Source organism: Barbatula barbatula (assembly GCF_947034865.1).
Source record: "Barbatula barbatula genome assembly, chromosome: 15".
In the NCBI taxonomy this organism is placed as follows: Eukaryota; Metazoa; Chordata; class Actinopteri; order Cypriniformes; family Nemacheilidae; genus Barbatula; species Barbatula barbatula.
Genome location: NC_136778.1, coordinates 22,142,547 through 22,170,506, shown reverse-complemented (window position 1 = coordinate 22,170,506; position 27,960 = coordinate 22,142,547). Strand labels below are relative to the sequence as shown.

Here is a 27,960-nt window from a genome sequence, read left to right as displayed (position 1 = left end):
CTCGATTGCAAAGCTTATTCTATTCAAATGGCAGTAAACTATGTCCATACATTTCTGAAAGCGAGTTGAATTGCCAAACGTCGACGTCCGCAAAGCGATGTGCGCGTTGTAGTTTACAAGCGACGCATCGCCCGACGACTGAACCAGCGATGGACTCCAGCTACCAGAAAGCCGTGCGCCACAATAAACAAACGTCACCGCACACGTGAGCATTAAGCGGAGCTGACCAAAATCCCAAACAAGGAAATGGTGGGGTAATAAAACGAACGGATCATTTAATCAATGCATGTAATAATTAATATTTTATTTTATTGTAAATTAAGAAATATTTATGGGTTAAAATGGACTACGACTTCAAAACGAAGCTCGCCGCCGAGAGGGAGAGAGTGGAGGATCTGTTTGAATATGAAGGTTGTAAAGTGGGTCGCGGCACGTACGGGCATGTTTATAAAGCGAAGCGTAAAGACGGGTAAGATCCGCGCGACACGCGTTTGATCGACGCGTTTCACTCACTGTGTGCGCTTGTGCTGTTTGCGGGGTGATCGCATATGTGTCGGAAGAGATCTGTCATGCGGGCTTGTTTTTGTTTTCATGTGCGCACTTCGCGCGGTCCACCCCCAAACCACCACCAGCACCACCAGCACCATGTGTGTCTGTCTGTCTTACTCATGTATGTCACTTAAGCATGATTTGCACGTGTAGTTATGTTCGTATTTGCACGAGCTCAAGCGTGTGTAATTGTTTGTTCGTGTGTACGCATATGTGCAGAAGTTCATGTTTTCATAGCATGAAGTCATTTAGTAGATGCCAAACTCGTAGTATGACAGTGCCAAGTTTGAAAAGATTTAAAAGAAAAGGAGAATATTGGAAGTTTGTGGTGGTTTCAAAAGGTTTGATGGAGCGATGAGGCTCATTTCATTACAGAAGAGAGAGAGAGAGAGTAAATGTTCTGGATGGTGGCCCAGTTTCAATGGCACCTAAAGCCCATTGTCATGTCCTGAAGTCACATTTACTCTTTTGGTAGGTTTTACAACTATGTGTCGTGCTTGGCAATCCAACCCATGACCTCGGCGATGCTGTTTGAGATGGGCAGAACCATATTGTCTCAACCACGTAAGAATGTTTTTAGCTGTGTAGCCATGACTTATTATTATCTTACTTTGAACGAGAACCTTGGAATACAAATGTTTTTTTAAGAACAGACGGTATGTTCCTGAGAACATGCATGGCCTTCTGCAGCCTTATAAGATATCTTCAGAGCTTATCGTCACTTGCGAGTTAATGAAGTAGAACCTTGACTGAAAAAGAGTTGTTCTTCATCTGTGTACCAAAAGAACAACAGATGACGCAATAAGATGCCTCACCAACATACAGCAGGATTAGTGAACGACTAGGACAATAATACTAGAATTGAGTGCTGTGGGGTCATCCTAGCTAATAAAAATATATTTTGTGAATGTTCCAATTGATTAAAAGAGCGTTAATGTTACTGGAACCTTTTCATCACAAACGCTCTTTTGATGTTACCACAAGAGAACTTTTAGAGCATGTATGGTGCCAAGACTATAAGATGATTATTTAAAGAGGCTTTTATCTCAAAGTGTTTTTTGTGTTCATCTGAACCAAAGATTTACACACGTCTACGGCAGAAATCTTGTTCTAACAAGTAAGCGGAGAGTCATTTGTTGTTGAGTGCAGCATACTGTAAAACAATGCTTAGAAGAATGAAATAATAATCTATTTTCATGCTCGAGGTTAAAAATAGATAGAAAGTGACTGATTATTTGTAGCACAACCTCTGGAGGGAACATATGTCATGTTTAATGCATGGTTGGCTGTATTTGGGTCAAGTACACTAGGTTTTTTGAATAATGTTATTTAGGGGGAAGCACTGCATCTAAATGAATGAGTAGCACTTCTGAATGAAGGGAAGGACATGGTCAGAAACAATGCTCAGGTAGGCCGTGGCATTTAAATGATGCCCAATTGGCACTAAGGGGCCTAAAGTGTGCCCAAAAACATCCCCCACACCATTACACCACCACCACCAGCCTGCACAGTGGTAACACAGCATGATGGATCCATGTTCTCATTCTGTTTACGCCAAATTCTGACTGTCTCAATAGAAATCGAGACTCATCAGACCAGGCAACATTTTTCCAGTCTTCAACTGTCAAATTTTGGTGAGCTCGTGCAAATTGTAGCCTCTTTTTCCTATTTGTAGTGGAGATGAGTGGTACCCGGTGGGGTCTTCTGCTGTTGTATCCCATCCGCTTCAAGGTTGTGCGTGTTGTGGCTTCACAAATGCTTTGCTGCATACCTCGGTTGTAACGAGTGGATATTTCAGTCAAAGTTGCTCTTCTATCAGCTTGAATCAGTCGGCCCATTCTCCTCTGACCTCTAGCATCAACAAGGCATTTTCGCCCACAGGACTGCAGCAAACTGGATGTTTTTCCCTTTTCACACCATTCTTTGTAAACCCTAGAAATGGTTGTGCGTGAAAATCCCAGTAACTTAGCAGATCGTGAAATACTCAGACCGGCCCGTCTGCCTCCAACAACCATGCCACGCTCAAAATTGCTTAAATCCGTTCTGTTATTTTCACCAGTTTCTCTGGTTTTCATTTTCTGCCAAATAATCGAAAATTGAAATTCGAAAACAATATTTTTATTTAAAATTTGCGAGAATTGTAGTTCACAGAATGAAACAAAGATGATAATTTTACCTGAACACGTACCTAGAAATAACAAATTCAGAAAAACTGAAAATAATTTTGAATTGTATGTAGTTTGGGCGATCACAAAGCCACACAAAACGTTCATTTTGTCTCTAGGGGATGCATTGTATTTGTATGTGTGCTGTTTCAAGGGGTCTTCACAATGTCATTCAGTTTATAAACAGCTCATTGTATTGTAACAACAACATGCTGTACGTTTCAGAAATGTGAACTTTCTTTTAAGTATAAACACCAATTTTATTCAAAGCAAACTGTTGTCTGCCGGAGTTTTCTTTGATTTCACACTTGTGTGGGTGTTTTGTATGGGAGATAACTGAAGAATTCAGGAGTGTGTGTAACATGAATATTTATTTGTAAGTAAACGTGCTGCTGCTGTGTTTGGGAAGCTGATTCAGGATCAGACTTGAATGTTTTCTAGTTCTGTCTGTTAATACTTATTTCCTGTTTAAAGGTGTTAGCCAACATAACAGTTTAAACTGTGGTCTTAAAGGAGCAGCAGCCGCTAAACTGAGTGTTTACTTCAGAGAGCAGATGGAAAAGACTGTCAAAAGACATTAACTTACACTTCATTTAATACAAACGGACCTTACGATGGCATCACATGACCCCTGTAAAAGCAGCAGAACAGTTTCTGAATGAAACTTCCTGAATTCTTGCAAGCTGCACATTGGCACAGAAAACTCAGATTTCTATCCTTTCAGTCAATATTAATCGCATTTCTTTTACTGCAATTTAAGTTTATTGATTTTAAATAACATCCCAGAGGGAAAAAATGTGCAAGAAAATGCACTCTTAAATAGACTAATGCTCTATCTTGACATTTATGCATTTGGCAGATGCTTTTATCCAAAGCAGTAATTGTTAAAAACTATGTCTTCTGGTGGGAGAAAGATCTTACATGATGATGCGTTATGTTTTTATGACCTTAGAATGAGCTATTTCTACAAACATACACCGCTGGTCCCCTTACACATTGTTTCTACAGTAGCCCTAAGCAGACAAACTTCGCTACAGAACATGTTTTGTAAATACGTTATCTCCTTCAAAAAAGAAGGGGAAATGTAGGGCTGGACGATTAATCGAAAAGTATTCGAAACCGAAATTCAGAACCTTTAACCGCAGAATTTTTCTCAAGCCGATTCCCATTTCGATTATCTTCCCTTTAACATCCAAGTTGACGGATGCCGCTACCTCACTTTTTTTCTTATCAGAGCAAAAGAGACTTCAAATACTCCATTATATCTGGGAGAACACATGTATGTAAGACATTATTAGATAATGTAAGTTGTCTTCTTTTACGTGTCTACACTCACACTAACAACAAAACGTTGTGATTTCGTAATTTAAGAGAAAATAAACAATCTCTGTCTCCCATCCGCTCACATATTTCTGAAGCGCATCTCTATGACTATCACACACATGTAGTGCCTAAAGAAGAAAGTTTGAATGATCCAATTCAGATTGAAATAAAATATTCTGTGTTTATGTAACATGAAAGACAGGTACAGTTGGTAAGAGACATTCTTACTCGTCTCTTCCCATTTTTTAATTACGGGACTTTTTGTCCAAAAGTGTGTATATTGGTTGAAATATAGATATACTGAAACACGTCTTCATATTTCTTCAGACAGACTGATGGTTTTTAAACTCAAACTCTGTTTTAATAATAAGTACTTTTTCTTTATTAAAGAGCAATACTAAATATACAAGAGAAAATAAGATCTGATCTCTTAAACAACTCATTTGTTTCCATTTTTAGAAATTATTTGATATTTAAGATCTGTGAAAACTAAACGCATTTAGTACATTTCATTGCCATAATACATTCAAAATGTAATACAAATATATAAATAAGAAACATAAATAAAAATCGAAAGAATAATTTCAAAGGTAAGCGATTAACTTCAGTTTATGCATAATGAACCTAAATTAGTAAAAAAATTCAAAGTCCTGTTTTTAATTTTTACTTTTAAAAAGTAATATATTTGTCCACAAAATGTTTAACCGAACTATTATTTTGGAAGACGCTTGTTTTTTTTAGTGTGTTTGATAGCTTCACTTCACATAGCTTCACTCAGTAAAATGTTCGTGAAATAAACTCTCAGAGCAACTGTGAAGATGAATTTCATGTCCTCATACAGCGCAGATGCTGAAAAATCCATGAGAACCACGCGTGTAACAAAGCATGTTAAGCTGTGCTGTTCGTTCACTCAGACCAGAATTTGGCGTCCACAAGTCCGCATCTAGTTATATGGACTCAATGCAGCTGGGAAACGAGTTTCACTCGCAAAATAGACTAAACCTATATAAAAAAGCTTTAAACCGTTGAGATGTCTTCTCCTCCTTTAGTTATGTTGTGTCTGTGTTTTTTTGTTCAGGAGAGATGAGGGAGAGTACGCCCTGAAACAGATAGAAGGCACTGGGATCTCCATGTCTGCCTGCAGAGAAATCGCTGTGAGTTGCACAACTTTTTTTAAGCACTGCTTTAAAGAATTATACCCGTAGGGTTGCCAAAGAAAGTCATTTGGTGTCCTTCCGCATTTGTAAATACAAGCTGGCACCACAAAAAAACAAACATGTAAAATATTCAACAAAGCAATCATACATATTTTACATTCTGTGGAAGTTATATTTTGGCTCTATATTGCTTGGTATCTGTTAAAACAATCTATCTTGAATATGTTTTAATCTTTGGATGGTCTAAACGGATATGAATCATATATTCTATTCCCGCGCAAAATCCTCTCATTGTGAGCGTGGTTGTTGTATTTATATATTTCAAACAACGGACTTAACTTGAGATGAGACGCGGCTAACATGCTAAGAAGCGTCTGGAATGTGTCCTAATTAAATCACATCCTGAAGTCTCGAAAGCCTTGCGGATGGCCGGTTGCATAAGACTAGTCTTACAAGTTAGTCATCTCATTATTTTCTTCAAGACTGGTCATAACTTCCTCAAGTCAGTTAAATGAAAAGGCAGATTTGTCTAACTGAAATCTGAAAAGTAGAAAACTGTATTTGAAGCTTTGGGGGGTCTTGTTTAATTCCATGATTTCATGCTTCTTTCCTTTGTGAAACCGTGTGTATTGCCAAAAGCAATGTGATGCAAAGAAAATTGAAGTTAAATGTATAATTTTTTTAAAGCTTTTAAAGGGGTGATATGACACGGCTAAAACGAATATTATCGTTTGTTTTAGATGTAATGCAATGTGTATACACGATTTAAGGTTTAAAAACACTGTATTTTCCACATACCGTGCATGTTTGCCCCGCCTCTCTGAAACGCGCAGATTATTTGTACAAAGCTCATCGCTCTGAAAAGCGAGGTGTGCTATGATTGGCCAGTTGACCAGTGCGTAGTGATTGGTCGAAAACTGTGACGGTAATTTAACGCCTCTTACCAAATTTGGGACATCAGGTTCCAAAGCAATTGTACTGACAGGTATGCCCACCTGACTTGTTGCGTTTACATTTGGGCGGTCTTAGTCAAATCATACCATGAAGTGACATAGATTTGTGGGGGTGTGGTTACACGAGGCGTTTCAGGCAGGTCTGGGTGAGCATTCGCTTCTAGATAAAATACATCTTTTGTTCCGACACTTACATTTGAGCAATTTTACGTCTAATACATGCATGGACAGCTTAATAACACATCAAAGACACGTATTTGTGCCATATGACCCCTTTAATTAAAAAATGTGCAGTCAGTAGGGGCAATTCTAGGACTTTTTTCCACTGGGGGCACAATCATCTGCTGTCCAAACGACACGTGCGAACGGCCAGACACGTCTGTCTAGAGTAGGGGTTCCCAAAGAAGGGGTCGCAAGGCCACGAGGGTTCCAAGATGATATCCCGAAATCAGTTTTTTATTATGAGAATAGCGTATTTAATCAATGAGTGAAACTAAATATAAAAAAATTTGTTAAGTTAAAAATTAAACAATGGAAATAAGAAGCCATCAGCCTTTGGAATTTCCTCCCCCTCGATCACGAACCCTGAGGTGATTACGTCACATTAACAACATTACCAACAGCATATAGGTTAGATGAAGCAAGTCAGTTTACAGCACCATGTTAAACAGTCCCGTGTGCATTCAGATAATTTTTCAGGCTTCACGTTTAGGATATTTTTATTTGTCGAAATGAAACATTGGTTATTACCGACCAAGCAACGCAGGCAGGCCAGCGGAGGAGGGCGGAGAAGGGCCGCAGTCAGAAAGGCTCTCGTCCTCAGGTATGAAAAGAGGCCGACGTTTGCATAAAGAGTACATCCATCAGTGCTCACTTTGATGAATTTCGACCATCTGTAATGATAGTTCATAGTTTATGTATAACAATTAAGTAATGTAATGAGTGAATAACTATAAAACGTTTGTGTCGTTGTTACGCGTGTGTTTGGATAAAGCGAATAAGTGCATAGGCTCAGTTGTGCCTAATGTTTGTATTCTTGGAGGATAGCGGGAGTCTCCAGTCCCTGTCACTGTTATTTTGGGGGTCGTGGGCTGAAAAGTTTGGGAACCCCTTGTCTAGCGCATGCTAACATAGAAAAACAATGGAAAAGTTGCGCCACCCCGTGGAATACAAAAAATCGTTCTCTGTAGATGAAGAGTTCACCGTAGCTCACAGCATGCACATGTTGTGTTCAGTCCGAATGAGATAAACTTACCGTGTTACTTACAACATCTGATTATTATGATTTAAATGTGTTATCAACAGCCTGTCAGGCAATTAGAGGGGTCGGGTCACACCGGGGGGCCAATCATCTTTCAGAGGGGGCAAGTGCCCCATGGCCTCAGCCCTGGATATGTCACCGGGTGTCAGTAAAGCTGCTTTGCCTTATTTGAAAGTCTTAAGTAAGATCATTTGACCATCACAGTCACACAACTGTTGTCTCCCCAAATCCCATGACACCGGTCCCTTTGTTATCGCACGACTAATGGAAGGTAAACATTGTCCTGACATTATTGTTTTTCCATGCTACGAAAGGCATGTCACGTCATGTTGCGTGTGTTGCTGCTTCGCGTGCCATTTTTCAGAATCCTGTCCACAGATCACAGATTTCTGTGTGCATCTATAGTCACATTCGGGCAGACATCTTGTACCTTCATATAAGCGGACATTACTATCGGTTACTTTTCACACCTGTCTGTAGGTTTGCAAATATTTAACCAATAATAAGTAGTAAAAAGAGCTTGCGATTAAACTTTGTAATTCTGTTGGATCCTTAAATTGTCAAGCAATTCATTCACGTACAGTCAGGGTGGTTAATTTCTGGACTATATAATGAACATTTAGTTCTTTCTATCATGTATGACACTGCAAGACAGTGATTCTAACCTGGACCCAATTCATCCGTTTAACACGTGTCAACTGACCATGAAATATAACATGTAATGATATTATTATGTCATAGGCCGAACAGGGAAATTGACTGGATATAATGTGGTAGATGAATGTGAGTCTCTCGTCGTCTGCCTTTCACATGGAGAGGAAAGGCTTGGAAACGGACATGCTGTGTTAGATCCCTGGAGTCATCTTTATTTAGAGACAATACGGCCAAGGGAGTAAGTGAAGGTCTCAGCTCTCTTCTTAGGGCCAGATAGAGCGCTCTATTCCTCTCGAGGTGAGCGCAGGTGCATCACTATGATGATCTGCTTCATTCAGTCTTTTCCGCTGCCCGGGGCAACGCTCATGAGCATCACGGCACAGTTGCTGTCCCGGAGGAAAATGTTATTTCTCAGATGTTGCTCTTGCATAGAGTTCTCACTTGAGTTTTATTTAAGGATCAACACAGTCTCTGATCTTCTAATCTTGTTTAGGAGAAATTAAAAGAGAAACAAATGATAGTGAAGAGTAAGGAGATATAAATGAATATAGATCTGGGTTTGGGTAGATTTGATGAGAAATGTTTGAGTTCATATTGAGATCTTCACTAATTTGAGACTTGAGGAATCTGAGCTCAGTTTGACACATTGTTGACATCTCTGACTTTTGTTCTCTCGGGAGAAACATCTGAAATGAGACTTTAGCAAAAGGTACTAGTAGCTCTCAATTTGATCTACTGGACTCATTTCATTGTGCGTTTTATTTTCGGTTTAATTTTGTATTCTTATTTAGAAGAATGTACTTTGATGACAGTATTTAATGTAAGTTCACCGCACAAAGAAATGTGTTTCATCATAATAAAATAAGCTGTGAATATAAGAGAAACAAGAAACTGTAATGATCTGTTATGCAGATTCCTCAGCATTGACTCACTTGTTATTTGAATTTTAATGAAAGAACAGATCTGTTCCTTCGGAAATCTTCATATTTGACGCCTGAAACATGTCACCTGGAACAGGTGTTCAAAGACATGAACCATCTAGACACACTAACTCAATGAGGTGGAGCTGCTTAAACAAATCAACATAAACACGAAACTCAATGTCAGAAAGATCCATGTTGATTCCAGACAGATCTGAAGGTTTAGTGACACTCCAGGCTTTTTCCAACCTGATCTTGCACGCACACGTAGGCCTACCGTACCTTTAAGTGGCTCAACAAAACACTTTACATATTAAAACATTAAAATGAGATGAAAATGGCAATTAAGTTCAATAAAACTACTTTAATACAACCAAACAGAAATGTTTAGTTTTTTATCAAATAAAGCTTTTTATCCTTTTCGACTAACGTTTCAGCCCACAACAGTCACCTACATTAACTAGTCTTACACATCCTGCGTTCTCTTGTGGTTCACTGAGCTTTTATATCAGTTTAAACGATTCAGTTCAAAGGAGTCATTTGTTTACGAGTCGTTCTGATCACAACTCGCTGTCTACAGTATAACGTTGAATCAACAAGACATCTGCACATTACAATCTTTAAGCATTGCAATGTCGTACGCCACGTTCATTTAAGTAACATTTTAAGAAATTTTACGTACTTGGATCCAGACCAAACAATATTCCGATAACCTGTTTCACCGGTCAAGGGGCAGGTGCTCCGAGTTGGCGAGAATCTCTGAGCCCCCGCCCCGGGACAGCACGCCAGATGTGATACTATCCGTCCCACCTGATTATCTGCGAGAGGAACTCGTCAACCAGCAGTAATAGGAATGTTTGTGTTTGCAACACTTAAAGATTTGCGTGTTTGTCTAAATGAAAGCGATTATGCTCGGAAATTCTTTCAGCACACAAATATTTGCTGTGGTACAAGAGAAAAAGGAGTGTAATGGAATGATGAATATGAGACTACAACCAAAGACAGAGGGAGTGTGGACGTCAAAATCTGTTGTGTCTGAAAAGACTGACTTGTGTCTTGATTTTCAGGAGTGGGTTTATTTGCCTCCTGTTGAATAAAACAACAGCGATTTCTGTGTGTGTTCATACGTCTGTCAATCTACAGTGTCATGAAAAGTATACAGTCCTCGATGCAGTTTTCACTAAATGAGTAAACACTGCTATCTGATAACCGTGCTAGTAATATACAGCGACACCGGACTATCACAGATACCTTTAGTTTGTTGATCTGTAAATAGCAAGATGCTGTAAATAACTGAAGTCAGAGTTACGCAGTGTCACGGTCAGCTCTGGGTAATCCCGCGGCTCAAAACAACCGCATAACAACATTCATTGTTCGGGTGGAGCTATACCGGGTGTTGAAGTCTCAGAACGACACAACATGACTCAGGAAGTTGATGACAAACTGCTGTTGTTTACACAGCGTTCTGTCTGTTGAGGCCGGGATTTATTCGTGTGTTTGTTAGTTGATCATTTGTTCAGACGGACAGAAAATGCCTATTTAATAGCAAATGTAACTTTATTTTGTATCATTTATCATGTGTTTCCTGGAGAATCAAACCCGTGACCTTTGTACAGTGTACATAACAGGTTATCTGTCATCTGAAAACTAGAATAAAAAAATATTTACTATGTTTTAATTCAGTTTGCTTTAGTTGTGACACTAACATTTAGTTGTTTTATTTTCAACCTGATCTCACAGGAAATCTTAACAATTTTACGGGGTGAGTCATTTGAAGGCATTTGCACCCGTTGCGGTTACTGTTACCTTCAAACCAACGTGAGACTCAACCCCATTACCTTCTAGGTTTAACATTTAAGAAAACAAGTTGTCTGTAGTCATATTGCCTAACTTTATGGTTGACCTGCGACGTCTTGTTTTTTCAACATCATGGAGTTTGTCCAATTATTTTTCAACAAATGGTTTGTTTACTTTTGTGACATTCTAGAATCAATGCATCGTTTGTCAGCACGATTGAGATTTTTTAATTGTAAATGTGTTGATCGGAAACAGTGACAGAAGAGATAAACGTCTCTGTGTGTGTTTTACAGTTACTGAGAGAACTGAAGCATCCGAATGTCATCGCCCTGCAAAAAGTATTTTTGTCTCACAGCGATCGCAAAGTTTGGCTTCTGTTCGACTATGCCGAGCATGATCTGTGGGTACGTACACACACACACAACCCTGCTGCTTTGACCAGTATGGTTGGAATATGTTGGTTAATGTTCTAGTCTGAACATTTCCTATAGTCAACTCATCAATAGTTTATAAATCATATTGTACTCTAAAAATGATTTGGGGTTTGTTGTTTCGTCCCTTGTTTGGGACAGATCCAACCATTGGTTTAACTGAACATAGAAAAAGTCCGTACTTGACCCAAAACTATCCAGTAAAGGTTCGTTTAAACCCAATGATTCGGTTTGTCCGTATTTTGGCCGAGCGTGGGTTGGAAAAATCCAACATTCACACTGACACACATGCAAACACTCTCATGTTCCTGTTGTGTGTTGTGTCCAGCACATCATTAAGTTTCATCGGGCGTCGAAGGCCAACAAGAAGCCCATGCAGCTGCCGCGGGGAATGGTGAAGTCATTACTCTACCAGATCTTAGACGGGATCCATTACCTGCATGCCAACTGGGTTCTGCACAGAGACCTGGTGAGTACAGAGTACCTGAACCGGATTACGAAAGCTCTCGTGCACCGAAGTGAACATTTGGGGCAGTCAGAGTTTTGGGCACTATCATATAGTAAGCATCAGTAGGCCATGTAAGATTGGCAGTTTTCAATTCAAATCGATCACATGTAAAACTCAAAAAAACCTTTAGGCAGGAGGGCATAATGAATACGGAAATAAAATGCAGAATTATAACGTCAATAAAGCTTCAATCCACACAAACAGGACGTTTAAAATTGAATCGAAATGTTAAACATCTTTAAGACTTAATGTGTGAAATAAAAAAATTGAAAAAGGAAATTATTTTAGGCCTGTGTTTACATTTACCAAAGCGATCTATATATTGTGCTGTCGGCTACGATTTTGCTCGTAATATCCGTTTTTAAATCATTGACTGATGTTCAGTACGTAAAGTAAGCTGCAATTTAATGTTTCAAACATAGATGGTGATAGAAAGGCAAATGTTACGAATTGCAGCTTTAGTCTAAATATTTTGCATAGAAAACTAAATAGATGTGTTTAATTGGGGTTATAGCTAAACTCTTAAAACAGTGGCCCTTCAGGACCAGAATTCCTCATCTCTGTTCTGGATCAACACCTCTTACTTAGGGTGTGCCTCGCGGCTCAATTCTCGGCCCTACTTTGTTTTCATTTACTGTTTAATTGCTCCCACTCGGGTCTATTTCTAAGAAGCACACACAGATTATTTGCAGGCCTGTTTGCGTTTAAAACATAAAAGGGTCTCCTTCTTAAACGAAAAGAAGTTAAATGAAAATAACAAAAGTATGTTAGGATTGGATAAACAAGTATGCTCCATATTATTTGGGTTATTTAGCCAAGATACCATTGTTTTTGACATTGGTCATTGGTATTTGAATTGTGCTATAATGATAATGAAAATTTAACTAATTCTACTTGTATACAGAGGTGGTTTGCTCACAATTGTAATGTACAGCTAAAAAACTGTGTTGTGTTGTTGCCTAGTGAATTACGAGCGAGATGAGATGGTTGCTGTTCCCTAGCAACAAACCCTCATTAGGAAGAAGGACAGAGACTCGAGCATCTTTGACACATTGCTTACTGATGCAACAGCTTCATGCAGCACTGTCACAGCGCTCTGTGTTTCTATCATCCATTTTATTGTCCTATATTCAGTGTTCCATATTATTCTGACCACATAGAGGGTATAAAATAATTTATGATTGAGAAAAGAACGAAAACACTCATTTATGATAGTAATTTACTCCTGTACGTTAAGGAGGTCATTCTCTTTATGTTTCTTTTCTGCCGTTGCTAATGGCACATGAATGGCTCACAAAATATGCGCTATTAAACAGTGGTCTCTTGAAGACATATCAATGGAATGATAGAATTTCATAAAAAAAGTTACTCTACAACTGTGGAATATAAAAATTTCTACAACTCTAGTGTTACAGAAAACTATTTTATAACACTGATGACCTCAGTCACAAGAGCGACGTTTACGAGGGATCTCTGAGCCTGTGAAACAGAATATTTTCATAAACAAAGTGGCTGTTATGGCTGTGTGCTTCATGCAGATGTCTGTCAGACACAAATACAGTCCCGTCTAAATATAGGGATATGCAGACATCAACAATTATTTTACATAAGGAGTTGACTACGCAATAATACTAAAAATATATTTTCTTAGCCAGAGGTTTTTTAAAACAATTTTATTATCTAAATCCTTCAACATGAACTTTTAAAGTAATAAGTCACCCAACAATGAAAATTAATTAATGCTATGTCAAAACAAACACTTCCCACAAGGGGGGACAAAAATAAACTAACTTCAGGAGAACATCATACAAAACAGGATAGGAATGGCAATGGACATGGCAAGATGAGGCAAGGAAACAAACAAGGTATCTGAACCACAAGCAAGGAAAAAAGTACAACAAAACTAGGGATCTCAAGCAATACTAGAACCAATCTAAAATACAAAATAGAAAACAAACATGCCCCACAAGGGGGTCAAAAATAAACTAACTAAATTTTAGGAAAAAGACACAACGTCATACAAAACAGGATAGGAATGGCAACGGGCAGGGCAAGACAAGGCAAGGAAACAAACAAGGTATCTGGACCACAAGCAAGGAAACAAGTACAACAAACTAGGGATCTTTGAACAGCAAACAAGCACAAGACAATGGACAAGAGGGCATTAAATAGGGAGACTAACAATGGCGATGACAATGGGCAGGTGTGGGTAATGAGACACAGGAGGAAAGCTATACTAGGAACGAGAGGGGCGGGGCCAATGGCGAGACTGGAGAGAACGCATATTATGTCCTGATTGACAATAATATGTTTCTCTCCACACAAAACGCGTGGGTCTGTCATGATTCTGCCCCTAGACCAGAACATCAAGACAATAGAGGACAGAATAATGACAGTTACTTTCTTTCTTCTGCAGAACCTATGAGAAAATATTTTGAACAACACAGAACAACACTAGACAAAAAAGGGTAACGGCCAATGCTAACGCCTTCAGCGAAACGAAGGAAAGGATACCAGAGGCAATTTTTTAGAATAGATGACAATGGATGATGTTATCAAATTGTTAGTGTTACATCTCCCTTCTATAGTAACGTTAACTCTCTGCTTGACCTTTGGAGCAGGTTTTGACAGAATGCGCGATGTGAGGATGTCACGTGGCACGTCTTTGGCCAAATTATGCAGAAAATCTTCGACAATCTAAAGATTTGGCTAATTGTCGCAAAATCACAAAATGCTGCAGGGACTGATATGCTATACACACATACATATATACACATTATATTTGTTTCTTTTTCAGAAACCTGCCAATATCTTGGTGATGGGTGAGGGTCGAGAGCGAGGGAGGGTCAAAATCGGTAAGCAAATGTGTCACGACATTGAATAGGAATATCATTCAGACGACTGAAAAATATATGTACATTTATTTTGATTTTAAATATACTTTTAGAGTCTCTAATTAAGGTGTCCTTGTAATTGAAGAAGATGGGATATTCTGTTACAATGTTAAAACGCGCTCATTGTGTTTTAAGGTGACGTGGTGAAGGTTTAGAGAGCTTAGACAGGCAGTCAGGTCAATCCGGGTAGAGGTCAAGTTATCGTCTTACATCAGATGCTATTTTGGGCTGTGGGCACTATTTTTACCCCACTGGGAACGTGCTATTGTCTTTCTGTGTCAATTGGGTGCCAGTGAATCCGTATCACTCATTCACTAAAACCAAAAAAACACTTGACATGAGAACATTACATGATCACATGTACAACTTTTGAAGTATTATTAAAAATAATTGAAGTATTTCTAATAATATACTTTAAAACTGCAATCATAACGTAAGGTCTATGCCAACATCTGTGTGCATTTTACATGTCTTTATGTTAGTTGATGATGAGGTTATCCGTGTAAACGTCGTTTCCCAAACTCTCTGCTGTAGGGCTTTTCAACATCCAGAATACACTTTTGTGTTTACATAATATATCTATGTACACTGTGCATATTTATTTTGTATGTATAAACACATGCTCGTATACATACATGTACAAATATTAAGGAAATTTCATTTAAATGATATATAAACATGTATTATTTTATATTTTAATACACACGTGTGTGTGTGTGTGTATGTGTTTATAGATACAAAATGTATATGCACAGTAAACAGACATAAACACAAACTTTTATTCTGCATGCGATTCATCGGTGCACAAAGCATGCAACAACATTTAAAATGTGCTACACATACATTATATATATATAAATTATATTTGTGAAAATGATCAGTACATAACGGCGTATGTTTAAGTCTGTGCACCTCTATAGCTATTGTTGAATAGAGGTGAAGCTTACTGCCTTATAGAGTCACGAGGAGTGCCGCTTTCATTTATCATCTATTTGCATCTCCATTTGAATTTCACCTCGCATCCGAAACATGACTTTTATTTTGTTTTCCATGATGCCTTTGCATCCTCTCTGTGACCCTTAAATGACCCGATCTGTTTAGATTTTCGCTTCCTTGATTTTAAGACATTAGTGGAAAAGAGTGTTCTTAAAATGGATAAATAGATGGCACAGCTAATGTATTTATAAAATAATTGAATCTGTACGTTTGAAGTGAATTGAATAAGGTTTTAAGTACATTATGTATCTTTGCTTAAGTGGATTTGATGTTTGTGTGTTTTAGCTGATATGGGTTTTGCGCGACTGTTTAATTCTCCATTAAAGCCGTTGGCTGATCTGGACCCGGTGGTCGTGACGTTCTGGTATCGAGCTCCTGAGCTTCTGCTCGGGGCGAGACACTACACCAAAGCAATCGGTACGGTACGCATTGTCTCCTTTCTATGTTCTATGCGCTAACCTGTATGTGTTTCTAATATACGTTGCTGGTTTGTAGATATTTGGGCAATAGGCTGCATCTTTGCTGAGCTGTTGACGTCAGAACCGATCTTCCATTGCCGACAAGAAGACATAAAGACCAGCAATCCTTTCCATCATGACCAGTTAGATCGCATCTTCAGTGTCATGGGCTTCCCAGCAGGTGACTGATCTCTTTACTCTACTGTACGACAGTCTTCTCTCGTTTATAAACACTTTATTAATACAAATTACGGACATAAATCAGAATATATGGGTTGTTGACGAATACATCGTGTGACAGCAAAAATTTGAAAACAAACTCTAAATATTACATTATTTTATATTATTAATATTGATGCATATATAACACAATACAACATTTCCTGTAGATTTATCAAATGTACTGATGACTGAATTTGAGAATTTTCTGTTGCGCCATTCTGTATGTCTGTGCTGTTGTCCAGCTAGCATTTCCACCCCAATGTGGAAGCGCCACCTAGTGGCAGTTTCATAAAGAGCTCCGGAGTCTCGCCTCTTGGAATCATTACTCATCGATACTCCATTTCTCCAACGATAACCGATTATCTGCCGATACTGATGAAATACCGATACCGAAGATTCAATTAATATTTCTTAATGTTATTAATTCATATAATGACTATTAATATTGAACATCAAACTGGTGATGGTTCTTAAAGGCACCTCTTCTTTTGCTGTTTTCGGAGCTCAGATTGTGTTTCTAGTGCGCACATCTGTTCATATTTCGTTACAATTTATCTTTCTCTATACCCCTGTCATTAAAACGGGTGGATGTCGTCCTTGTTCTATGAAATCCATCCTTCAGAATGACGTAACGTGTTCTGATTGTGTGTTGTGATTCAACAACAGTGTAACGCAAGTTACGCCTCTTACCATAACAACTATTTCTCCTCTTTGTGGAAGTGCAAAAAGGCCACACCCCCTTTTTTGCGTATTCCTGTGGGCGGAGGTTATTCAAAACACTCGGAATAGTGACATCATGTACCCGGGAAGTAAAGGGCTGTAGTCCGATCCAGCCGTTCTCTGTAGTCCTTGAAAAGGGAATTCTGTTAAAGACAATATCTCGCTTGGCACTGAACTATGAGCTTTATCATTTTGCAGGTATTATTTATGCTCTAACAGCAACATTACACACTAACTAAAGGTTGAAAAATGGGAACATTTTCTACGTACGGAGCACAAATCCGTTTCATTTTCCTATTCTCTATAGATAGACAGGACATATCGGCCTTGATCATCGGCTGTTTTTAAATTATCCGCCGATAGTGTGAAAAGTTTCTTTTATGGAGGATTACGTGGAATGACTCTGAGATCTGCTGCTATACAAAACATTGACACAAGTTTGTTCCATTTGCAGGTTTTACTTTGACAGACTCAATGCACTGAACATCAACAATAGAAGTATTTGTACAGCAGTCCATATATAACACGCAGCCCTCCTCTCTTTGTTAAAAAAGACAAAACGTTTCTGTCCATCCGGCTGAGCTGGAAATGTTGTCATGTCGTCATGAGAATTAAGACCCAGACGTCTTTCTGTTGCCGCTGTGGAGCTCGAGGAGGTTTTTGTTTGTCTGTAGAGATGTTGTTGAGGTTAATGAAGGAGTTGCAGGATTGCTCAGGTGATTTATGTACATTGCACGGTGGATTTTGACACTGGAGTCACTATGTTTTATTTTGTGTCCATCAGTATCCAGATAAGCAAAAAAGTATGAAATATATTGAAGAAAGAAATATATTTCTGCAAGGATTTATTTATGATAAAGATAAATAGGTTATAATATAATAAGTAAACAATAGTTGCATAATTAAATAAATAATGTATGATAATAAAAGTGTATTTATACATGGTTAACATATGATCTTTAATTGTTCATTTGATTGATCATTTATTATGAATTAACTTAATTTAATCATTTTAGTATTCACATGTAAAACTTAAATGTACATAGAATTTAAAACTTGATTTGATTTTTCAGCAAAGCTACTTTCCTGTGGAAAAGTCACATGTTCGAAATCACGTGTTCACACGTCAGTTGTGTAAAATTATACTTGTACGTCTTCTACATACACAAAATTCATTTGATAGCGTACAGAAGACTATGAACGCTTTATTTCTTTACTTCTTAAACACAGTTTGTTAACTCATATACAGGATAACATAAGCTTTGAAAATGTCCCTGTTTTAATGGTACTGCACATTCATTCGACATCGTACCATTGAGAGAAATGGCGTTTTCAGTCATCAGACTTTTAGCCTATTAATGTAATGTGATTTTTCTAGATAAAGACTGGGAGGACATCCGGAAAATGCCAGAGTATCCGACGCTTCAGAAAGATTTCAGACGAACCACGTGAGTGTTGTTTTATATTCATCAAATTGAACATCAAAACAAGTGTCTTCTCAGATGTGATTTAGTGAATGTATGACCTCAGTTCACATGGGTGTAACGCAGCACAGGAGCACATCAGCACAATACCTTTAAGGGTGGTTCCCCGACAGGGATTAGTTTAAATCACGATATTTAAGTCATTGTCAAAACATTCTTTACATAAAACCACGTGTATCTTGCCCTTACAAACCTTTAAAGAGATTAAAAATATATTTAAAGACAAACACTAATTGCTTACAATATATGAAACTAAACATTTATTTTTGAAACAAGTGTAATAGATGACTTGTACTGAACAACGAAGAGATCAGAATCGAACATATGATATAGTAAGATGTCACAACAATCTTTTGTGTTAGAACGCAGAAACATATTAATAAAGACTCGGGCGGTTCTGGAGTATTGAATTTGATGTTTGTGTGTAAATCATGGCTGACAATTTAACGTGTTAATAAGATGAATTCATTAATTATGATCAAATAAATAGCGCTTTAAAATGAACGCATATAAACCCACTGCAATGCCTTGTCACGCACAGCATTATTTGATGTGTTGTCACCATTTCAACTGAATAAATGCAGAGACATATCGAGTGGCCACGCCCCCATTTACCTTCCTGTTATGTTTGGGGTCAAATTGACACCAAAGCTACTTTCATTTTTTTTTAAATATGCTAAATATATTTTTTCAACTTGATTCTTTCTGACTTTTCTCATTTCATTAAAATACTTCACAGACATGTTCATCTTATGGAACAGAGTTTTCAGAACACATTTTGACCCAATCGCTGATGTTCGGGGTCATTTTGACCCCAAGTTCTTTTTATCTTTTTATAAGTCAACTTTTTTGTATGCAAAATATTTCTTTTTCTATATTCTATCTGACCTTTTCCATACAACATTCTGTGTTGACCTCAAACGGGTCAGATAGTGTTTCAGGGAATTTCTAGATTTTTTTAGGTGCACGTGCCAGACTGTCAGTTTTGAACGCTTATTTCTTCTAAATGGGAATTATGTCAGAGCGTGGGAGCGTATCACTTTATTGAAGTCCTCAAGACATATTTTGAATAAAAGGAAAGAAATCATTCATTTTGATTTCACTGGGGCTTTAACACACTCGGCCTGTCCTGTACCTACCGTCATCTGTCATTGTAAACCATCGGTTGAAGAAGAATATGATGCAGGACAACAACAGTGTGTGATGAAGCTTATAGAATGCAGTCAGAATGTCCCTGAAATGAAAGATACCTGTTTGAGCTTTTATCTCATATTTATAGTTTATCTTTATAACACAAGTACTGAGCGTAAAATCACTTGTCCCCCAAATAACTGTGTGGTGGTAAATGTGATGTTGATTTTATACAACAGCTTAATATATAAGAAGTTAATATTGTGTTATTTTAGACAATACTGTCTTTTAGCTGTATGACATTTACCACAAGCTACATTTTTGTTTTGCCTCTTTACATACAGTAATAATGACTTACATTTCTTCTTTTGGGCGTAATTTCTCAGCAAAACTTGATGTGTTATATATTTGTGATTAATAAACGCCATCCCAGCTAGCCAAAATAACTGTTAACTGTTAATTACCAGTAAATGACGTGACCGCTACATCATGTTTTATAGTGTGAATATATTTAGTTTTTGTGTATGTGTGTGTTTTACAGATATGCCAACAGCAGTCTCATCAAATACATGGAGAAACACAAAGTTAAACCCGACAGCAAAGTCTTTCTCCTGGTGAGTTTAATATACTGACCACTGTGATAAAGTGTTGAAACCCCCGTAACACGCCCATGTTAACAGACTCCATCATCCACACAGCACGCGCATGCGATGCGGTCCGTCCGCTGCGGTTGCCGTTGCGGTGCAGTGCCGCGATCGTTTACGCATCGACTCTATTTAAGCTGTACATCACGGACTGATTTAAAGCGATAGCACACGTATCTTGCTCAAATCCCGCAGATTGACATAAAAACGCAGTCATTTCACCCAATAATCGCCTAAATATTAAAGTAAACCACAACTTTTGACAGTCATCTCATTACTTTGATTTTGGGAGAAAGCAAGAAAAAGCTAAACACTTACCAGGAGTTGCAAAAACACTTAGTCCGGTAAAGATTATATCTTAAAGTATATTTGATGTGAAACACAATCATGCCTGTGGTTGGGCTTCTCTGCTTAAAGTGACAAATATGTGACGATCGTTGAATTTGTGTCTCATCCAGCTTCCGCACCGCATGCGGAGTATGTGTGCGTAACACACTGTGTTATCTGTCTGATAACACATAATGTGAATGTTTCTTTCACGTAGCTTCAGAAGCTGCTCACCATGGACCCCACCAAAAGAATCACATCGGAACAGGCACTGCAAGACCCCTATTTCCTTGAGGACCCCTTACCCACATCTGAGTAAGAGTCATCACACACACCCTAAAACTACACCGAGACCCAATGTCATTTTTGTTCAACTATAGGAAGAGTATCTGTAAATGCCTATTTTGACACATTAAATGAATCGTTTCATACTGACATTCCTGAACGAAGAACATGAACTATGTCGTGTGTGATGCGTTTTAGTGTGTTTGCCGGATGTCAGATTCCCTATCCCAAACGAGAGTTTCTCAATGAAGATGAGCCCGAGGAGAAAACTGAGAAGGTAACACACACACACACACGTGATGCTTTTCTCACTATATCCACATGTGACGTGTCCCCTGTGTTTACAGCAGCATCTTACACTTTACAGGTTGTTTACTAGAATCTAAACGTATGTCTTATGTAAGAACTCGCCTGTGTAGTTAACCTTCAGTGGTTGCCAGGGTGTGCTGGGTGGTTGCTAGGTGTTCGATTTTTTTAATCATGCTTAAAGCGTCAAACCTCGGGTGTGTATAATATCATGTGTTTAAAGTCTGGCGGTTTTGTTAAAGACTTAAATTGGGATTTGTTATGTGGCGGGGCTCTGTGGGGGATTTTGAGGGGTGAGTAATGAAGCTTAACATCTCATTCCTTCAAAAAACTGTAAAGGTGAGAGAGCCCTTTGCTATGAACAATAAAATGCTGGCATAGCAGTACATTTCTGCATGTGCTCTTTCCTTGTGTAAATGTCAAAGACCTCCTGGTGTCCGAGAGATCTCCAGGCCTCCTCATAGACATCATGGTATCAAGTTGTTGTCAAGGTCCAGAAAAGTACTAAAGACATCATTAAATTGGTCCATCCGCTCAGATTGGCTCCATTGAATTGTTTTGAAATGACGAGAAACTTGAAAAACAAAGCAAAATAACCACTTTAATGGATCTATTCTTGTCTGTCTTGTCAGTGTATGGTGTGCGTTCATGAGCACTTTGACGCACGCACATTCGGTTTGTACGGTCGGGCCAAACGTGCAAGTCTTCATCAATATCGTAGATCTTTTGCAAAGATCAGCTTATATACAGCTTGCGTCTGCTTGTAAACACAGTTCAGTTGCAAGCGACTTGAAAATCCTGAGTCTTCGAAATGACGTTCACAAACAAAAACATTCCGTTGCTGTCCGGGAAATACAAACTCCATCCACTGCGGTCGTCGTCGTGACACGGGGTCCTTTGGAAACCTGAACAAGGCTTTTTTCCCCTCACGTCCAAAAGCACACCTCGTAGGTGCCATCATTAGCTCTATTAGCTTGAGTGCCCCACACGTTTAACAGTGCAAAGAAGCCACAATGGATATAATAGCACGTCTTAAGTACTTTTCTGGACCTCGGCAACAACTATAACCATGATGTCTATGAGGAGGCCTGGAAATCCCATCTCGGATGTGGGTGTGTAAAAAATAACACAATTAAAATTTTGAGATGAACTTTGCCTTGTAGTTGTGCATCATTGGTGCCGCACACAACATGAACAAACCTATTTAAATGCTTTAATTTGATTAAAATGACATCATTTGGAAGTCGAGCCTTTTTTCACGAGAAGCGGTCACGTGGAGCAGAGTGAGCGTTTTCAATTCATTTGAATGAGAGCTGCGCTTGACGCTCACATGTTGAATAACGCTGGATTCACACAGAGCGTCAGCGTCAACGCTTCTCATTTACTTTGAAGGAGTGATGTCATGCATTGCCGAACTGAATTGAGGGTCCGTCAGCGTCGCTCGCTAACATTTCTCAAGTTTTCATGCGACAACGCAGGCGTCAGCCAATCAGATCACCTTATGCAAATAGCCAATTGCGTTCGTGCAAGACCGGAGAACAATTTAATTGGCCGTTGTCACTATGACGATTGCGTCAGCCACGCCCTCCATCAAGCGTTTAACGCTGACGCCCCGTGTGATCGGAGCGTTATTGGATCGACAGCTGGGTGGAAAGGGCGCCGGGAGCCGTAGAGAGAAAGTTGGGCTCTTCTTAACTTTATGATAACATCAAGCGACAAATGCCGGGCCGGAGCCAATCGCTGTAAACAGTAGGCAAGCCAACTTTATGAAGCATGTTTCCAACTGCTTGCCAAGCTAATGCGTTTCAGCGGTGCCAGCCTTTGTTAAATTACAATTCTAGGCAATCATTGACTAACATAGAAGAAAGCAGTGTTGTATACAGAATAGGTTTTGTTCTGTTAAACATTAAATATATTTTGAAGAATGCAGTTCTGGGGCTCCTTTCACTAACAGTTGATTCATATTGTTTTATTATTGTTAGGGGTAGGCGATCTGAAATCAGTTTAATTTAAGGCACCAAAATGAATATAGCTCACGTATCAGTATAAAAAATAAACAATGAATACATTGACTGAAGCACAGTACAGATATGCTTAGAATTACACTATAATAAACATGCAAACACGTTTTTTTTATATCAAAATCAGTCAACGGTGCAGGTTTTGAGCTCCGCGGAGACATTTCCAGGAATATCATCCGTAAATCATTCAGAATAAAAGCATCTGCTAGAATCATTTCTTTCACAGGCCCTGATGATCATCTGTGTAGCAAGTGTGTAATATCTGTGAAAATGAAAAGCCGCAGGACAAGAGAGAGGATTCTCAGAGAATAACAGGTTGTGGAGCAGTAAAGTTTGCTCAGGCAGAAGACAAACACACACTGCAGCGCTGGACAGAGTCAATATTTACTTTCACATTAAGACACTTGTTTAGTTTGTGCGCAGTATAATATCAGGATGGTTAGGTTTTGGTTAGCCTTTGAGGACACTGAAAGGTACACAAACACACACGTCCATCATTACACTCAAAACTACACACATGCGCTCGGCTAATAACAACTTACTGACTCCACTGGAACAAACATGACAGCCCTCGCTTAAAAGTGAAAATTCTGTCATGAACTACTATATGTGTTTGTTAGGTTGAACACAAAGAACAATATTGTGAAGAATGACAATTCTTAAATAACAATTCTGGGCGAACATAGTAGAAAGCATTATTGTATATATTATTTATTAGTTAAAGACATTTTGAAGAATGCAGAAAAACAAGTTCTGGGGTCGAGGAATTCATGACAGAACATTATTTTTGGATGAACTGTGCCTTTAACGAAGCTGCCTCGTGAGACGCCATATGTCACAGTTGTTTATAAATGTATTTTCTTATTAAATGTATTATTTAAAATGTATTAGTATTATTATTATCTTAATTTATTAGGATGACAATTGCAGACATCTTACTTATAGATAAAATATTATTCAGAGCAATACTACAACAAGTTCCTCTTTTTGAATTGTTATTCATTTCGCACATGGCGTGTGTAAACTTATAGGTGCATGTAAATAAACAGTTGTTGACATTTAACCTTTAAGTTTGTGAAGGGTTTGTCGTGTTTGTTTGACTTTGAGGCACTTTATCAGAGCTTTGAGTCCTTTTCTCAAACACATGTGAAGTCTAAAGCATTGAGTAAACGGATCAAATGTGACTTTCTGCTTTCAGTTGGTTATAAACGGACTTCCCTGCATTAGAAAAGCTTTAATATAATACACGATCATCCTTCCAGTTGAGCTTAGTTTATTAATATGGATTCACATAAAGGTGTTTTTCTGTAGTGAATGATACACATACAACACAAGCTTTGTATTCGACATTAAACAGTTTTGGTCACAGACCAGCAGATGGCAGTAAGGTTACGTGTGTGATGAAGCTCTCAGCCATGAACCAAACCTCTCAACATTTCTATGAAATTGCTTTAGACAACGAAATGATTTGTTAGATATTAAAGTTTGCATGCACATCTCATACATTTATAAATCACTTACAGAATTGCTAAACCAGATCCAAAATAACTTGAGTCGTGTTGCCTCAGACACAGTGTATACAGACACAGAAAAATACAGCATTCCAAAATAATTTCAGTTTTTCTAAATGTATTATTTATAGGTGTGCTTAGGTCAAAATGAGAATTTTAGTTTAGTTCTGGGAACTACTACGTCTGCCAAATTAAAAATACAAATATTGTTTCTATTTGCATTTATACGTAGGAAATGAAAACCGGTGAAAATACCAGAAAAGATGCGGTGTGTTTCTTTAGACCTCAAATACCGCAAAGAAAACAAGTTCAGATTCACTTTTAACCAACATAACGGTCATATTCCTACATGTATAAGTTTAAAAGATCTGAACAATCTGGATTTTCATGTCTGGTCATGCTGTCAACATTCTGAGGTTTGATCTTATTCAAATTGAACACACACTGAACTGAAATTTGTGAATGATAATGTATAATACTAATAATATACATTTATATTCTGTAAGAAATGTACTGTAAGAGCATTGTGTTTACAACTCAAGGTTGTGTGTTGCAGATACCTGTGTATAAATGTATAGGATAATGCAATGTAAGTCGCTTTGGATAAAAGCGTCTGCCAAATGCCGTAATGTAAATGTAAATGTCTTGTTAAAGTGCAGAAATAATGTCATGTAACTCCTTCGGAATCAGACACAGCAGCACCAGCAGACGGCTGCGCAGACGCAAACACAGACGCAACAGGCTCCATCCCAGCAGAGTTCAGCGCAGACAAACGGCACGTCAGGGACCAACACGGGTCCGTCCATACAACACGGACAAGACCAGGGGCCGCCCAACAAAAAACCCCGCCCCTCAGGAACCAGTGTCCTTCAGACAGAATACCAGGTACCCGAACTGTTATTATTCACGTGCACAGCTCAGATGCCATCTACAGTATATAAATGAACGATTCGTGTAATCCTCTCGTTCCAGCACTCCGGCTCGAGGCTCGGTTACCAGAGCAACGTCCAAGGCTCCACCCAGTCGCAAAGCACTATGGGATACTCTTCGTCGTCTCAGCACCAGTCGCACCGATACTGAGACTGGAAAACACCAACATAAGTATTTAAAGGAAATATAGCCGCACGCATACAACCGGATGAGTGGATATTGAACTGGAATGCTTTCATGTCTCTTGTCCAGTAATATCCACCTTCAGAATTACAAACACACCAGTTTAACCCCCCCATAACACACCAGGAGTTCCCACAATCCTCTACTGATGTGTCGATCGGCCGAAGCGCAACCGCAGAACCCTTCAGCACTCGATTGAGGTTTCAGAGCCACGATGGTCGTTTTCCTGGAACTACAAAATGATCAAGTTTCATCCCTCGGGCCAGACTTACAGGAGGAGGTGATAAACCTGTGACAATAGATCTCCCACTGGATAGATTTGAGTTCAGTCAAGCTTTGATATAATATCCATAACTATGTGTTTCCTACATAGAATATCTTATTCGGCAAAACATGACGACGTCTTAGTTCTGTGTCAGCCACCGTAGTGTTTTAAAAGGGAGGGCTGTTGGTTGCATTTCCCAAGCTCACCACTAGATGCCGTTACATTTCATACACAGGTCATGTAAGCGCTGGTTGTGTGGGTCTAGTGGGACGTCATCCTAATGAATCTTTATTCACAGTAAACCTCTTTCCTCACCGCTCGTGTCGGTTTATCGTAAGCCTCTGTCAGAGACATCTGCATTATATGAGCAATTGTACATAGGAAGCCTCTGTTATCTCTCGTCCGGTGAAATGAGCTGCCTGCATGTACGGACAGTCCACGGGACACTGGATGGTGTTATATAACACGTGTATATTCTACAGACCGAAGAACAAAGAGCACTTATCACGGGACCCCCGACCTCTACACACTTTCTACACTTTCTCCTTCTGATGTCTAACAGACGTGTTGTTTTTGATATACAGTACATTTCACAGATCGATGTAGATGAGGGGAAGGCCTGTTCGTTCTCGTCCCGCCGGTTTGCATTGGTTACGATAACAATTAATAACTAAATCATAAATAATATGAAGGCGTCATTCTGCAAAACGGGGTGTCGTGCATGTCTCAAATATATATATATGTGTGTGTGTGTGTGCGGACAAATGATTTGAGCAAAGAACGGCTCGTGCCAGCTTTACTATGTGTTCCTATAGACAGTTTTCTAAACATATCAACTCAAATAATTTTTTTATGTTATCTTCATCCAGTGTTTCTCACTATTCAATTTGACCAAATACTTTGTTGAAAGCAAAATATATGGTGTTTTTAATCTTTCTCTCTCTCTATATAGAAAGTGATATTTATTATAAAAAAGAAATGAAGTGGTGCCCATAGATAACGCATCAACCGTCTTACTATTATATTTTTGAGAGGAATAAATGTAAACACTATGGTTCTTTCAGGAACCTCTTGAAGTTTTCTCTTTTCAATCACTTCAAGTTATGTTTTGAGAGTTTATTAATAGAATATTACATTTCTAAAGGCATAATTATATCCCGCAGTATAACACATACTCTTTCCCTTCCTTCAGAGGAATGTTTTAGGATTTTGGTCGTGACCCTTAATCTACGCGTGCACGGCGTGTGTGTGTGTGTGTGTGTGTGTTGTTACTCGGGGCAGCTAGCAGTCGAACTGCTTGTGTGACTGTTACCTCTTCATCTCTCCTCTGTTTCTTCAGTGTTTTATATGCTTGTCTTTTATAATCTGTGTATTATTGGTTTTGAAGTCCAGTCCTCTCTTGTTGTCTGAGCTCTGTATCAATCAAAGTCTACCTGACTCGCTCCTCTGATGTTCAATCGGACATGATCAGGTGAAGCCGGAGACCTCAGCCGTGGGTCTTTGTAGATGGTGTGTGCTGTTTTCTCAATGTACAGACGACAGGATCTTTTTCAAATGACTCGTGTGAGATGATGTGACGTATCAACAGGTCTCATTTCTTTTGCCTTTGTTTTCCCACAGTGTGCTTTGGATTTGGTAAAAGCGATCGAGCCTTCTTTTCTTTTCTTTTTTATTTCTTGTCTTTTAGATGAGTTGGAATCAGAGGTTGTTGTGAGGTTCCTCGCATGTCAAAGTGAGGTGAATACATATACATATAAAAAAGTCTTGAGAATATAACATATAGATTTTTTTATTTCATTTGAAAGGCTTAAATGCTAATACTTGTTTTATAAAAACGAAAATTTAGATAAAAACCTTTCGTGTAA

The 27,960-nt window shown here is 38.6% G+C and overlaps 1 protein-coding gene across 2 annotated transcripts; it reads left to right on the top strand.

Annotated features, from left to right (window-relative positions):
- Window positions 1–221: 221 nt before the first annotated feature.
- Window positions 222–27,869, top strand: cdk19 (cyclin dependent kinase 19). 2 transcript variants are annotated; one of them, XM_079474029.1, is made up of 13 exons: window positions 222–469; window positions 5,116–5,191; window positions 11,073–11,183; window positions 11,539–11,679; window positions 14,516–14,573; window positions 15,894–16,025; window positions 16,104–16,247; window positions 18,387–18,456; window positions 20,165–20,237; window positions 20,812–20,909; window positions 21,078–21,156; window positions 25,408–25,602; window positions 25,690–27,869. In XM_079474029.1, exons 1-13 carry the CDS (start codon window positions 342–344, stop codon window positions 25,795–25,797), a joined length of 1,413 nt encoding a protein of 470 aa, XP_079330155.1. In that variant the 5' UTR covers window positions 222–341; the 3' UTR covers window positions 25,798–27,869. The 2 variants fall into 2 exon arrangements, with proteins under 2 accessions (XP_079330155.1, XP_079330156.1); XM_079474030.1 differs by having other exon boundaries at window positions 228–288; window positions 25,690–26,474.
- Window positions 27,870–27,960: the final 91 nt, after the last annotated feature.

What these genes read in the sequence shown, in the direction of transcription:
- cdk19 (XM_079474029.1), top strand. Translation starts at nt 342, where the DNA reads ATGGACTACGACTTCAAAACGAAGCTCGCCGCCGAGAGGGAGAGAGTG. An exon ending in CTGCCTGCAGAGAAATCGCT is followed by an intron (nt 5,192 to 11,072) that starts GTGAGTTGCACA and finishes TGTGTTTTACAG; the next exon opens with TTACTGAGAGAACTGAAGCA. An exon ending in TCCTTCAGACAGAATACCAG is followed by an intron (nt 25,603 to 25,689) that starts GTACCCGAACTG and finishes CTCTCGTTCCAG; the next exon opens with CACTCCGGCTCGAGGCTCGG.